Below are 14,245 nucleotides of genomic sequence, written 5' to 3'. Positions count from 1 at the left end.
ATAAAAAACGTCATTTTGGCTGAGCCACCAGAGCGGGTCCCGCGGGGCCTCAGTCGGGGGCGGGGCCTCGCCTCAGAAAGAGGCGGGGCTTTGCCCCTGAGGGTGTGGCCTATCGCCCCGCCCCGCTGTCATTCTCTCTGATGTCATCGGCGCGCGCCGCGTCACGTGGGACGCGCGCTGTCACGTGGGGCGCGCGGTTACCCGCCGAGGCGGCGGCCGTTGGGCGCTGAGGGGGCTCCCGGGGCGGGGCGGGGGGCGCGGCCGCCATCATGGAGGGCCTCGCGCTGCCCATCGCCCAGTACCGGCGCGTGCTGGTGCAGGCCGTGAGGGAGCGGYCCTTCCTCATCGTCACCGGCGAGACGGGCAGCGGCAAAAGCACGCAGCTCCCCAAGTACCTCTACGAGGCAGGTAACGGCAGGGGCAGGACTCYCTTCTCCCTCCCCGTAAGGCCCGAAATATAGCAGGAAAGTCACAAATAAAGGCAAATAAAAGCTCCTGTTTCCTCAGGGAGGGCTCGGCTTCAGGCTGCGTGGTGCAGCTGCACTTCTCTGTGTGTGTTGGGAAGAGGCGGTTCAATTAAAACGTTTAAACTCAAAACGACACGTTTCTATATATGCATTCAGTCAAGCAGTGCCTCCATTCTCCTCGTGTGTCCCCTAGGCCTTGCCAAGCACGGGGCCATCGGCGTGACGCAGCCGCGGCGCGTGGCCACCCTCTCGGTGGCGCGGCGGGTGGCCGAGGAGATGGGCTGTGCGCTGGGGAGCGTTGTGGGCTACCAGGTCCGCTTCGACGACTGCAGCTCCGAGGTAGGGCCCCGCGGCCCCCAAYGCGGCCTTGGCTGGTGCTGTCAGTGGGCTGCATGTCCAGTTTTACACCCATCCCATTTGCTGGCCTTGTTGGGATGCTGCGAGTTCCCTTTTCCAGGGTTTGGCATCAGGGCATCGTGAAACAGATTGGGGCTGGAGAGGCTGCTGGTCCCAGCATCCTACTGACAGGATGAAATATATGAAGCTCTAGAGCGTTCATCCCACTCTTAATTGCGTCCAATCATTAAGATTTCGGTCTTTCCCAAGCACTGAGCATTAGGTGCATTACTTGCTATATAAAGTGATATGACAAAGTTAGGAATATCCCTGGGCTGTTTGGGAATATCCTCTGATCTAGCTGTGATCTTAATAAAATTCTTATTTTGCTCTGGGCTAACAAACACAGGGGGTTTTGTAAAGTGCTTTTTGTACTTTTGGTTTTTGGTTCTGATTTGTTGCTCTTTGCCCTTTGAGTATCCAGTATGTCAGCTGAATGTCTGATTAAACCTTTCAGGAAACTGCAATCAAGTACATGACTGATGGCTGCTTGTTGAGACAAATATTGGCAGATCCTCTTCTCAACAAGTACAGCATCATCATTTTGGATGAAGCCCATGAGCGGAGCCTCAGCACAGTRAGTGTTGCCTTCTTGAATGCAGGTCCTGCTGGATATTGCTAAAGGAGAAATTGTAGTTTATTGGTAAAAAAACAATAAAGATGCAGCAGTTTTCCCTTCTGATCTACTTTCCATTTAAGATTATTCTGAAGCTGTTGGAACTACTGTAGCTATTTTTGTTTTTCAAGACAGTTAAAACTCAACATTGATGCTTTTCCAAAATTTCTGAAAGTTCAAAACCATCATAGTGAACACAAACTTTCTGAAATACTTTTTTTAAGAACATCTATCTCACTGTAAGGTTGAGTGTTTCATAGAGTGTGTATACCCTGTGCAGGCAGATTATGCCCTTTGGGGTCATGGCAGTATCTAGACTGACCTGCTGCTTGTCAAAAGCTCCTGAATGTCACTGTGACCCCCCTGGAGCAATCAGAGTGAGGCTCAAGTTGACTTTGTCCTGAAGAGACTTTGTTGATCTGTGTCACAGCTGTTGGGGGGGTGGGGAGGGGAGACTGAATTCTACACTGTGAAACAGTATAAAAGAAAATTTAAGTCATAACAATAAACAGTACAACTTAGGAGTATGAACACTGAATCCAGTACTGTACACTGGACAGAGGCAGTGCCTTTTTATAAAAACTCTAAAGTAACTTCTTACAATTGACTTGACCTTGAGAGTATAAGAATGAAAAGTGAGAAATGTAAGTTATGCAAATTCAGTTTATAGGCTGCAAAAAGAGCTGATAAAACATCCTAGCAACCAGTTAGCATGTTTACATGTTTATGAGAAGATAGGATAAAGTGTAKGTGTGTCTGTCTGAGCGCTTAGATGCTGACTGAAGTTGTATTTTTTTGTCATTGCTAAGCCTTTGGGATATAACCAGTCCCATATATCATCAGGCATTTCTAGGAGAACTGAGTACGTCTGTGAGTTGCCTCTGTTTTCTTTTAGGATATTTTATTTGGTTTGTTGAAGAAATTATTCATAGAGAAGAAACCACAGGGCAGGAAGGAAGCCATGAAACTGGTGGTGATGTCAGCTACCCTGGAGGTAGACAAGCTCTCCGAGTTCTTTGGACACTGTTCAGTCCTGCATATTCCAGGAAGAAATTATCCGGTCAAGGAGATATTTTGCGATCTGATTGGCCCCAGAAATACAGGAAGCTCTGCATATGTTACTGAGGTAGGGTTAATTTCCCCTTGTTTCTGCATTGTGTTCTTGGCTTGATTATCACCTGTGAAAGAACACAAGGTCTAACTGTTGCCTTGCTCTGTTGTTAGCGTGTTTGCAGGATACGGCAATRAGTTTGTATTTTATGTTTTAGGAAGAGGAATTGAGTTTCCAAATCCAGCTGCTATTTGCTTGTTTGTTGCTTGTTTCAGGCTATAAAAGTGACATTGGATATACACTTAAATGAACCAAAAGGGGACATCTTGGTTTTTCTGACAGGTGAGAATTTCTTCCATTCAACAACCAATGATTATAGGGAAAGGATGGCATTGCCAAAAAACCATCTTTCCAATGACTGCTTGATTTGTCTGACACCAGTAAGTACTGAAAGAGAATCTGGAGACAGACAGACACAGTCCTTTTGTGAAGTGATACCTTTCAGAGCATGGCTAAATGCATCAATGCCTGTGACAGCAGAAGTGAAAAGTATAAACTCAAAAGTGTTTGGGTGTATGTCCTTTTTCCTCTTATGCCAAATTACATCTGTGTTTGTTTTGTCATTGTTTTTATTTATTCAGGAAGGCAAAATGTCTTTAACTGCAAAAACTAGGTAAACTATATCAGTGCATGGATCATGCCCCCAAAATGATATATGATATTTCTGTGCAATGAGAAACCTCAGTGAGAGGCACTTAGGAAAGATGCAATGTTAATACTTAAGCGTAACTATCATAAATACTGTTTTATTCTTGCACTGATAGTGGTGGCTTGTTAATATTGGCAAAGCAATCTTATTTAGAGATGCTGCAAAGTAGAAAGACAGAGTTATAGCTAAACAGATCACTTAAATGCTTTTTAATGTGTTTTTTTTTTTAGGTCAAATTGAGATAGAGAAAGCTTGTGACATACTTTTCCAGAAAGCAGAAAATATAGATTACCGGTATGAAGTACAAGATTCTTCTGTTGAAGGCCTGCTTATCTTGCCACTGTATGGGTCTATGTCAACAGGTAAGAAGCATATAATAAGTATAATTCACATAACTTAATACACATAAATGTTAGCAAAGACTTTGAGCACAGGCACTGTTTTTTCAGATGGTCTTGAATCTGATGTTTAAATGCCTGGTTGCAGCCTGTAAAATGCCAAGAGGCTGAAATAACATTTGTAAGAGCAGGACAGAGTTGTAGTCTGAAGGTGCTTGTCAGAGGGGAGATTAGTAATGATCTGCGGAGAGAGTGCAAGCCTTTTACTTTCTCAAAAGTAAAATGTCATTTCATAAAGGTATAGCTTCTTTCTTAACTCTGTCGTAAGCATTAGACTGCTGGCTAAGTTGCTTTTTTTCTTTCTTTTTGTGGTAGTTTCTCAGAAGCTATTTGATTTGACTTTTTCTATACACAAGAACTTTTTCTTGTAGAGCTTTTGATATTTTTAAGTATAGTACTTTAAGGGAGAAAATTTCAAAGGATAGTTGAATATCCACCTCGTGTGTGTTTCTTGAAAGGTCAAATGAATTAGTGGAAGTTGATTGCTAAAACCAATTGAATCCTTCATGAAGATTCTGTTAAGACCGGCCCTTTTGTTTGTTTTCCTAGCTCTATATTTAGGAAATATCTGGGAGGACTGGYCTTTCTTCATCTAAGATTTTCCTTGAAAGGGGGAACAATAAAGAGGACATTCTGTGATTCTTGACATATGCTGAAGTAATAACTAGCCTTTATTTTGAGATATTTTGTGATTCATTTTCTAATGTAATYCAAACCGATTTTACTACGAATTTAAGTAAGCTCGTTTAGTGTTAGAGATGTGGTTTGATATCAGATGTTGTCACATAATTGATTATTGATGGACAGCCTGTCTGTTGTTTTAGATCAACAGAAAAGAATATTTCTGCCAGCTCCTACAGGCATTAGAAAGTGTGTGGTATCGACAAACATTGCTGCAACATCTCTGACAATTGAAGGAGTCAGGTATCATTTCCTATCCTTCATTAAAAAAATGATAACAGAGAGAATTGGAATAAATTTGGAAAAGATCTTGTGACTGCTAATACACCTGTCCAATAAACTGTAACTGCTGCCTGCTTTACAAAAGACCTAGGTATTGCTATATAGTCTCACAGATGGCTGTTCTTGATGGAGTCTAATTTCAAATTAAAGCCCTGTATCCCAACTCATTTAAATCACTGTAATTTCTTTGGATGTGGGGGGTGTTATCCATAACATCCCATAGACYGGACAATTGTAAGGGTGCAGTTGGCCAGCAAAGCACAGCTGCCTGCTCAAAGTGATGCCAGGGAAAGTGTGTTCTCMTTGATCTGATTGCCCCTCTGCCTATTCAGACCTTTGGTGTTTTCCTCTCTGGTGGAGTTTGCATCTTTTTCAGATACGTGGTAGATAGTGGATTTGTGAAGCAGCTGAATCATAACCCCCGAGTCGGCTTAGACATATTGGAAGTGGTTCCCATTTCAAAGTAAGTTTGAAAAGGATCTTTTGCTTGTTGTTTCTAGGGGCTGGTCTCATAAGACTCTGTATCAGTTGTCCTTGAAAAAAAAAAAGGAGATTAGAGAGATAATGGGCATTTTAGGCTCTTTAATTTTAAAGCCATTTTGGTTTCTGCTGCGCAGGAAGTATTTGGGGAGGTAGAACTTCTTACATGTTATGAACATTAAGAGGAAATTAAAATGTGTTATCTGTAGTCTGGGCAATGGCTCACAAGTCATCCTCTATTTGCTGACTATAATAGCCTTATTCAGAGAAGTTTTTAAAAAATCTTCTCTTACTTAAAAATACTCCTTCATTTTGTTAGTTGTTGTATAGCTGGATTTCTTAGCTGCTAATGTTAATCTTAACTGATAAATGAAATCTTTCATCCACAAACACAAAAATTGCTGTTATTTATCCTAATTGCAGTGTGCTTGTTTGAATCACGTAATGGATCAAGGAGTTTTTGTTTTTTTCCCTCTATTTTGCCTTTGGCAGGAGCGAAGCAACGCAGCGAGCTGGCAGAGCTGGCAGGACATCATCTGGAAAAAGCTATCGGCTCTACAGCAGGGAGTTCTGGGAGCAGTGTATGCCTGACCACACAGTGCCCGAGATCAAGAGAACCAGCCTGACAGCTGTGATCCTGACCTTGAAGTGCCTGTCTGTGCACGATGTCATCAGGTAACCTCTGCGGAGCGGGGAGCAGTGGGTTCCTCCCGAGCCTCCGCAGCGAGGCCGCCCAGGCCCAGCCTCYTGCTGGCAGAAGGCAGGATTGGGTCCCCAGCCAACTGTGACACTTCTGTACAATCAGCTCGGCAGCTTTTCTGCTCTCCTCCTGGGAGTCTCTAATGCCACATTGGTTCTTGAGCTCAGGTTCATTTTGTGGTTCTGCCAAAATTCGCTCCTTATCTTCAAAATTAACCGTGACCTTCGTTAATAATATTCCTCTAAAATACTGATATTTGTATCCCAAATGCTGCCTCTGTGTGATGTTTAATATTCGGTTCATATAACGACAGAAAATGGAGCTTACCTTTGAATGTGCCATGCTGGAATGTGTTATAATTTTTTACCGTAAGACTGTGTTTGTAGTAATACTCCATATACTGGAGACAGATATATCTCTCTTGATCTGTAACCACTACTGAAAGGTTACAAGAATATTTTAATAAACAGAGAAATTAACAAATTTGAATCTGCACAGGGAGGTTTTACTTTTATTTTGAAAATCATTTTTTTTTACATCCAATAGATTTCCCTATTTGGACTGCCCTGAAGAGCGACTTATTTTAGAAGCTCTCAAGCAACTTTACCAGTGTGATGCTATTGACAGGTAAACTATAAAGAAATGTAGTCACTACAGGAATTTAAATCTAATGGTTCAAGTTAACGAGTGTTCAGGAGTTGTTCATGTGGACTAAAGGCCTTCCCCAGCAGTAAAATATGTTTCTTAATTTGACCAGGAAGTTAATTATTGGCTTTTAAATATACTCTGGAGTAAAGTTAGGATTAGAGCATGTCTTWGGACTCAATAGATAGAGATTAATTTCCCCATACTGCCCTAAGTGCCCTGAGTGACCTTGGAAAATTACCTCAGCTCTGTGCTGTAGTTCCCGATCGCAGATCCCAGGGCCATTGTGACCATTAGACACTGGCTGGGAGGCCCATCCAAGAACTCGGGACAGGAAGAGAGATCTTATCCTAAACTTCCAGGAATTCTTCTTGCAAAAAAAAAAATAAAAAAAAGAAAACCCTCTTAATCTTAAGCATTCAATGTACTTAAAAAACTACCTTGCATTGCTGTGAAGCCAGCATAAGCAAATGGAGGAAGGGCTCTTTATCTAGTGGTGCTTGCTTCATATTTGGTGTCTTTCTGAGCCCACATGCAAACTACTTATTGACAGAGCACAGAGAGGATTGCTTCTTTTCTTCTCTTTCTCCATGTACTGGCTTGGTGTGTGCAATTTATGATGTATAAATAAAAATATAGTTTGTTGAGTCATATTTGGATCTTTTCCCTGGGATAAGGAGAGGCCACGTGACAAGACTGGGTGAATTCCTCGTGCAATTTCCTCTCCCTCCCAACCTGACCTGTGCCGTCATAAAAGCAGCTTCTTTAGACTGTGAAGATCTGCTGCTTCCCATAGCAGCCATGCTTTCTGTGGAAAATGTCTTCATTCGTCCAGGTAGGAAGTCCCTTAACTCAAAGCAATCTTGGGTAGGTTGGGATTTCTGCCTTGAACTGGGGCATCCCAGGCAGTGATACCTACCTCTGTATTCGTTTCATGGGCAGAAGCTGAATAACAAACCTTTACTTGWGCGAAAAATAACTGCTTGGGGAGTTATTGGTGTCCACCTTTGGGCCCAGTGCTGATGGGAGACCTGAGTGTTTGACTTACATTAATATCTTACACAATATAGTGCAGCATGAGGAAGACTTTTAAGTGCAATGCCTTGTCTGCCAGAATACCTCCTACTGGATGTATAGGGAAGAACATAAGGTTAGGACAAGTGTACAGCCGGACCTTGCCTATGCACACCTACAGATTTGTGTGGTCTTGAAGTCAGGGACACATTGAACACTAGCAGTTGGACAGCAGCTATCTCAAAGACTTCAAAGTGATACTGAGTTAGGTTGTATTTGGCCCAAGACCGTGAGCTGTAAGGCTGCATATGGGTGGASTGGTGGATTGCTGAGAGGTTGTAAGGGGAAAACTGTTAAAGGGGAAAAAATATGAAAGCCAGAACACGCCACAGCAGCTGTCTTGCTGTTGGCATTTGCTTATGGTCCAAGTAGAGATAACAGAGGCTGGTTAGATTTGATTTTAAGGAATGTGGTTGCATCTGGAATGGTTCCTATGTCCAGTGCCTCTGTGTAAATAAATAGACAGGCTATTTAGTTACTGTGAGAAGCTCCATCTGCGACTGCCCCTCTTTGCAGTGTTTTTATGAGTGAATAGAAAATGTAATTCTGCTGTGGGTTCAGGGAAGCTCTTTTAGCTAGAGGGAAAGTCTTCTGTGTCCTCCCTCCCACCTTCTTTCCCCTACAGCCACCACCAACCCCTCAAAACTGAGAAAAAAAACTATGCAGCAAAATCTTATGGGGGAACTTTGTCCTTTTTAGTCACTCATTGGCTCTTGCCCAGTTAACTCTGTAGTCCATTAACTCTATCTGTTAGTTTAGCAGCTAACAACACTGCTAATAGTCTGTACTGAGAGCCTGGATTCTGCTCTGGGGTCTTTCTTGTTCCCACAAATGTGTTTGCTTTCCCATCGTCTGCCTGGCAAGGCGCCCACGCTGTGTGCTCGTGCACCCATGCATGTAGCTCTCCAGCAGCACCACGTGTATTAGGGCAGCCCCATATATTAGGATACAAAGGCAGAGACTCCTATCCCGGAGACAGTTGCTTGTGTGCAATATGTTTATGAACATATTCTAACTTCAGTATTAGTAATAGTAATTAGTAATACCTGCAGAYCTCTGACTGTCTGCAATGCTGCAGTGTAGTGGTTTGGCCTTTGCAGACACATCCCTCTACTAAGGGGAATAAGTTGGGCTTAGGGAAGACACTCTTTATCCAGAAGTGATTCTTCAGACCTTGAAATAACACACTAGGAATGTTGCTTTCATGTAGTACATGCCTAGCATTTAGTGAAGGGGAATTCCCACTAAACTCACAGATCATATTTTTTTCACCAGAAGTGTTTTATTTATTTAAGATCTCTTGGCACTTGAGTGGTAGGGCAAAGGCTGAGTTCATCAGATTAAATGGTGCCATGGTGGGATGATTTCAACAATCCTGTTTTTTTCTCTTGAGGTAAAACTTTCACTTGATCCCCGAGAACTGTTAGTATAGAGCTACTGGTCCTTCATCTTTCTCATCATTGTTTTATGGCCACTCTGAACTGATTATGAGAAAGAAATCCATAGTAACTTTCTCCATCTCTAGTGCTGAGATTAATCACAGATTTAATCTACATATTCTTGTCTGGCAGYAATAGAAGGGGAGGAAAAAGTGTAACTCAGCTGTGGAGGAGAAATAAATCTAAAAATAACATGACTAAACAGCTAAGACAGTCAAACGTGCTACAGAGAGTTGCTAACAGAAAATGAAGCAGGAGCGATGAGTAAAACGTGCTTAAAAGTGATCTCTAACTTATTTCCTCAGGTGAGCCTAAGAGGCAGAAGGAGGCAGAACTCCGACACCAGGAACTTTCCTCACAAGTGGGAGGTTGCAATGACTTTGCAACCCTCTTAAATATCTTTGAACAGTGCAAATCAAGGTATAAAATGATTCGCTAAAGTAGGTGGTTTTGCATGGCTCGTGACTTGCAGTTACTGGTGCATTTTTACCTGTGTTCCACATATACATGTGTGTGTTAGCCCTACCTAGCTGCAGATATCTTCCTTGGTGTGACAGAGAATTTCTATCAAGGCACCTATTATGTAAACTAACAAAGTAGCTGCCTGTGTAGGTTGCCTTCTTTGTACGACCATAACAAACAATAGAGGCAACTTTCTGCCTTCAGCTTACAAAGAGCTTCTTTATAATACCAGTATTTCTGTTCTCAGCAAGTCTCCTTCAGCTTGGTGCCAGAAACACTGGATCCATTGGAGAGCTTTAAAGACTGCTTTTAGTGTGGAAACACAACTTCGGGAAATAATCAGCAAACTGAAACAGGTGAAAAATGTGCTTTTAAAATGTGATTGAGTTATATAAGCTGCTATGTAAGACATGTGCTTGAATACTGGGCCTTTTCCAGATAGCTGTTGTCTTTCTCAAGTAGAAACTAATCCAGCTAGATTTCTATTACTGCATCCTTGCTGTAGCTTATGTAACTAATAGAGGTCTGGTGGTGGCAATCTGCAGAAAGCAAAGTTTTCTTCCTTTCCTCATGGCTTCTGTGAGGTGTGGAGCACAAAGCTTAAACTCCCTGGGTTGCAGAGAGAATTTCTTTAACAAATACCCTAATTCATGTTGTTCTTTCCTGTACGTAGCTTCCAGACTTCCCTAAAGAAAAATTTGAAGGCTCCAGAACTGAAATACTAAGAAGATGTCTGTGTGCAGGGTACTTTATCAATGTAGCTAGGAGGTAAGTAATRGAGTTTGCAGAACAGGATAGAAAAGATAGGATTTTGTTGTTGTGGCTGTACCTGCATATTGAAACAGAATAGCTAGACTGCAGTATTGGCATCTTAGTTTTTCCATCTGTGAAATGAATTTCAAGGTGATAAGCAGTTGAAGATATTGTACTAAAGTGCATTGAAGGTGTCAAGTGATCATGGGTACCAAAAAGACTGAAWTCTCAAACTCTGTTTTTCATTGCAGAGCTACAAAGTTACTCTGGTCAATTAGAAGGGTAATTTTATTCCTCATGATTTTACATTTATTTCTGGAAGAATTTTGCCTTACTCATGTGTTTGAGCATTGTCTACTATGTTGCTGCTGTTTTGCTTAGTTTGCGTTGCTGTATAATCATCAAAGTTTATTTCAGTGTATATAAAATGTATGTAAAAATCCTTTTTTTTTAGGTCTGTAGGCAGGACTTTCTGCACAATGGATGGACATGGCAGCATGGTCTATATCCATCCTTCATCTACAGTAAGTTACTGAGTTGCATTAATGAAGTAGCGAAAGATCTGCCAAAGGAATCAGAGGAAGTTCACTGTAAACTTTTCCTCTTCTGTTTGTTTAACTTATGGCCAGGAGAAACCCTGGTGCAGTGTCACTAGAGTACATTGTTTTTTGGGGATAGGGAACAGCCTTACCTCTTTGCATTTGGAGTTTGGCTTGTAAAAGAAGTACAGCATAGACTGAACTTTCTTTCTGACTTTCTTTTGATTTTCTCTGTGACTTTAAGCAAGTCATTATGCTTAATTTTCCCAGTCTGAAAACTTAGAATAATGTCAGCTTTACCTTACTTTTACATTTGAAGCATTGGGATACTGTAGTGGACAGTGTTCTAGAAATACTGAAACACTCAAATACTCTTCCTATTTTTTTAGTTATACAACCAGGAAACTCAGCTCGAGTGGATCATCTTCCATGATGTCACAGTGACATCCAAAATCTATGTCCGGACAGTGTGTCCAATTCGCTACGAATGGGTCAAAGACTTGTTGCCCAAACTGCATAAGATCGATGCATATGAACTGAGCAGCGTGGCACGGGAGGAAGTAACGGAAGAGGAAATAAGCAAGTGGCAATTCAGAGAGGACCTTAAAAGACAATATGGTAGGAATATCAGGCACCTATACGTGTGCATTGGTAGCTGTGGAAATGTGTGTGRATGCTGTGGTACTGAATGGCATGGCTCTGTAGTAGATGTTCATCCAGGCATGTTTGCCTCGTGCTGTGTGTAGCACTGGTTGGTTTCACATCTTACCTTGCAGTTCTCTTGTGCTGCCTTGGCACTGTGAGGAATGTGGTTGTGTACGAGTTCTTGTTATGCTCCCTCTTCTTCCAGGTTTACTGTAGCTTGCAGGAACAGAACCTAAAGCAGACCTGAAGACATGTTTTGAGTTTAATCATTATTTAGGTTTGGGAACGATGTTTCTCCTCTAGCTATAGAAATATTAGTTGCTAAGGGAATACCATGCTGAGAAAGGATGGAAAAAAAAAAACAGAGAAGTATCACATGCTTTGGTGGATGTCTTTTTTTTCTGACAATGAGTTTACAATATACTTAAATTGTCTGCTTTAATTAAAAGAACTGGTGCATGCTGACTGRTCAAGCCACTTGACATTCTTTGAATTCTTCTGTCAGCAGGTTTAGGAAAGCAGCCAAGTGTTTAAGGGGCCTCTTTACTCTTGAGCTGACCCTTCCAAAACATTAATGTACAGTGCAAGCAGTGGTGGTGCAGATTCTCTTCAATTTCACTGCCACTGGATAAGCTGTAGACTGTTGTGCTCAAGCGAGGGTCTCTCATCTGTGTTATTGCAAAGAAAACCAATTAAAATGGTACAAATATGAATTGGATTTGGTTATAAATTTGCTGGAAAAGATAGTTCTGTTATTGTATAAAGTAGGGAAGCTTCATTTATTTATTTAAAGTCTGGGGAGTGAGATTTGTTCTCTGTCCACCTCTCCGATGCTCCCCTGCATTTTTTGACTCCACTAAACATTGTAAATTAATGTGAGGTTAATAGTGACCTTACAAATGTTATGTGTCTGTAAGCTTCATAAAAAAAATAGGTGGCTAAATAGCTGACGAAGGCTTTRTTATTGTCAGTGGAAGGAAAGGCTGCAGGATGAGCTGAGCTCTTGTCTGCAGGACAGAACACTTACAAATCTTTCAAATGTCAGTGCTAGTTAAAGTTCCTTCTTCCTATCAAGGATTCCAGCACCAGACCCCTAGGAACAGACTGCACTAGCTGCATCATTTACCCAGTACTTTATTTTTTCATAGTTTCTGTTTCATGAAAAATCATTCAAAGACTATCTCCTGCTTTTCTTTCCTTCTGGGAGAAGCAATCCCAAGGTCTCAGCTCAGTTAGGGGCAGGAAGGAATGTGTATTTCTGCTGGTGTCTGATCTGGAGTATTGACTTTTCAGATTCCTTTATCTGTGTGCTGTCCTCCCTCCTTGTTTATCCTAAGGTTTCTTTCTGTTCTCAGTGCTCTCCTCCTCCTGCCTAAACCAGAATTTGTGGTGTGTGATTTAGTGAAGAAACTGCTACATAGAAAACAAGATGCAGTCTCTGTTGTAAAGCAAACTTAGTGAGATATACATTTAGGGGCGGGATGACCCCAACTGCAAATATTGACATGGGAGCTCAGGCATGATTATTCTTTCCTCCACACTGTGGTGAAGTCCGTTTTCTCTGAAAGTCGTTAAAATGGCTGACAGGTGCTTGATAAACACTTAAAGTTTTTGGGTCTTGAGGGGCGTTTAGCAAATAGGAGGAATTGTAACACTGTTCGTGGTTGCTTTGATTTGAATAATAGAAAAAAAAAAAGTGTATTTTTCTCTCTCTCCCTTCCACCTCTCAGAAAGAGCCACAGAGGACTCGGCAAAGAAGATGGAGAGAAGGAATGATGAAAAATCAATCCTGGACGCCCGAGCTCGCTACCTTGAGAGAAAGCAGCAAAGAACACAGGGTTTAAGTGGCTCACTGAAAGAAATGGGTTAATACTGAGGGCTGCTCTCCTCCCAGTATGAGGAAAGACCATTTATTGCTGCTTTTCTGGATCTATTTGCATAATGCAAAATGATGTACAGGAGCAAAGGAAAACCTCTGGTTGGTGGTAAGTTTGACTGCCTGGGCACACAAACACGATCCCTGCTGTATTCAGCAAGGAGAAGTTACCCAGTCGAGTTTTGTTGCCATGTGTCATGGGCAACAACTTACTGACCTCAGACGTAGGTGAAGACGCGGCGCTTGCGGTGGAGTCAATTTGGTGGCACTTAATTGGCTTAGAAAGGCCTCAGTGGTTCTGGGTGCCATTATCAATAAAATTTTCTTTTAAAAAGAAACAGCRAAACAAAATTTTAAGGGAGTGGAACTGTATTTTTTTAACCTGTTTGACTATGTATAGTTGTGATTATGCGGTCTTGGTGTGCTAACTCAGGAAAATAGGTAGGAAAACCTCTTTTAATGATGGAACCATCAAAACGTCATTTGCTACAAGCATTTTTGTTGGCAGACAGTATTTGTCTTGCTGTGTATTGTGCTGTACCATGTACAGTGCTGGTTCTGGGTGAACTCTCTTTGTATGCAAAGCATTTTGTAGACATATCTTCACATTCCTGCCAACAATACGCAATTTTTTTAGTCAGGAATGACTTAGCACTGTGTGCTGCTTTCTGCTTGGCAAAAAAAACATCGGTCAATCCAATTCTTAGCCAGGTTGCATCCTGCAGTCCATCAGCAGGCTGCTGCCTGCTTTTTTTTTTTTCTTTCCTGAATTTAACGGCTGATATTTTAAAAAAATATATGGATTTCGGTCTGAAGAATGACCATTTCTAATTTGTACGAAGAATTCATAAAGGAATAAAAAATATTAGCGTTATTCTGACTGGGCTTTAGCAAAGCAAAGAGCTCTGACTTTTTCCCTTCTTACAATTTGTTTCCTTTTCAATAAAGAGGTAGTAAATCTCCTACTATCACCTTAATCATCCTACCTGCTGCAGGCAGTTTCTGAAATACAAGAACCTGGTGGTGCTTTCT

The 14,245-nt window shown here is 41.7% G+C and overlaps 1 protein-coding gene across 1 annotated transcript; it reads left to right on the top strand.

The window, feature by feature from the left end:
• The first annotated feature begins 269 nt into the window (after positions 1-269).
• Positions 270-13,826, top strand: DHX40 (DEAH-box helicase 40). Its single transcript, XM_026047857.1, has 17 exons — positions 270-408; positions 661-806; positions 1,321-1,440; positions 2,375-2,605; positions 2,806-2,872; positions 3,470-3,601; positions 4,462-4,561; positions 4,977-5,063; positions 5,573-5,755; positions 6,327-6,407; positions 7,103-7,260; positions 9,244-9,358; positions 9,648-9,756; positions 10,074-10,168; positions 10,608-10,677; positions 11,082-11,310; positions 13,068-13,826. The coding sequence occupies exons 1-17, from the start codon at positions 270-272 to the stop codon at positions 13,205-13,207; spliced, it is 2,202 nt and encodes a 733-aa protein (XP_025903642.1). The 3' UTR covers positions 13,208-13,826.
• Positions 13,827-14,245: the final 419 nt, after the last annotated feature.

Source organism: Nothoprocta perdicaria, unplaced genomic scaffold, assembly GCF_003342845.1.
Source record: "Nothoprocta perdicaria isolate Ctin4 unplaced genomic scaffold, notPer1 scaffold_50, whole genome shotgun sequence".
NCBI lineage: Eukaryota > Metazoa > Chordata > Aves > Tinamiformes > Tinamidae > Nothoprocta > Nothoprocta perdicaria.
Note: the sequence above shows the minus strand (reverse complement) of the source record. Positions and strands in the feature narration are given on the sequence as shown.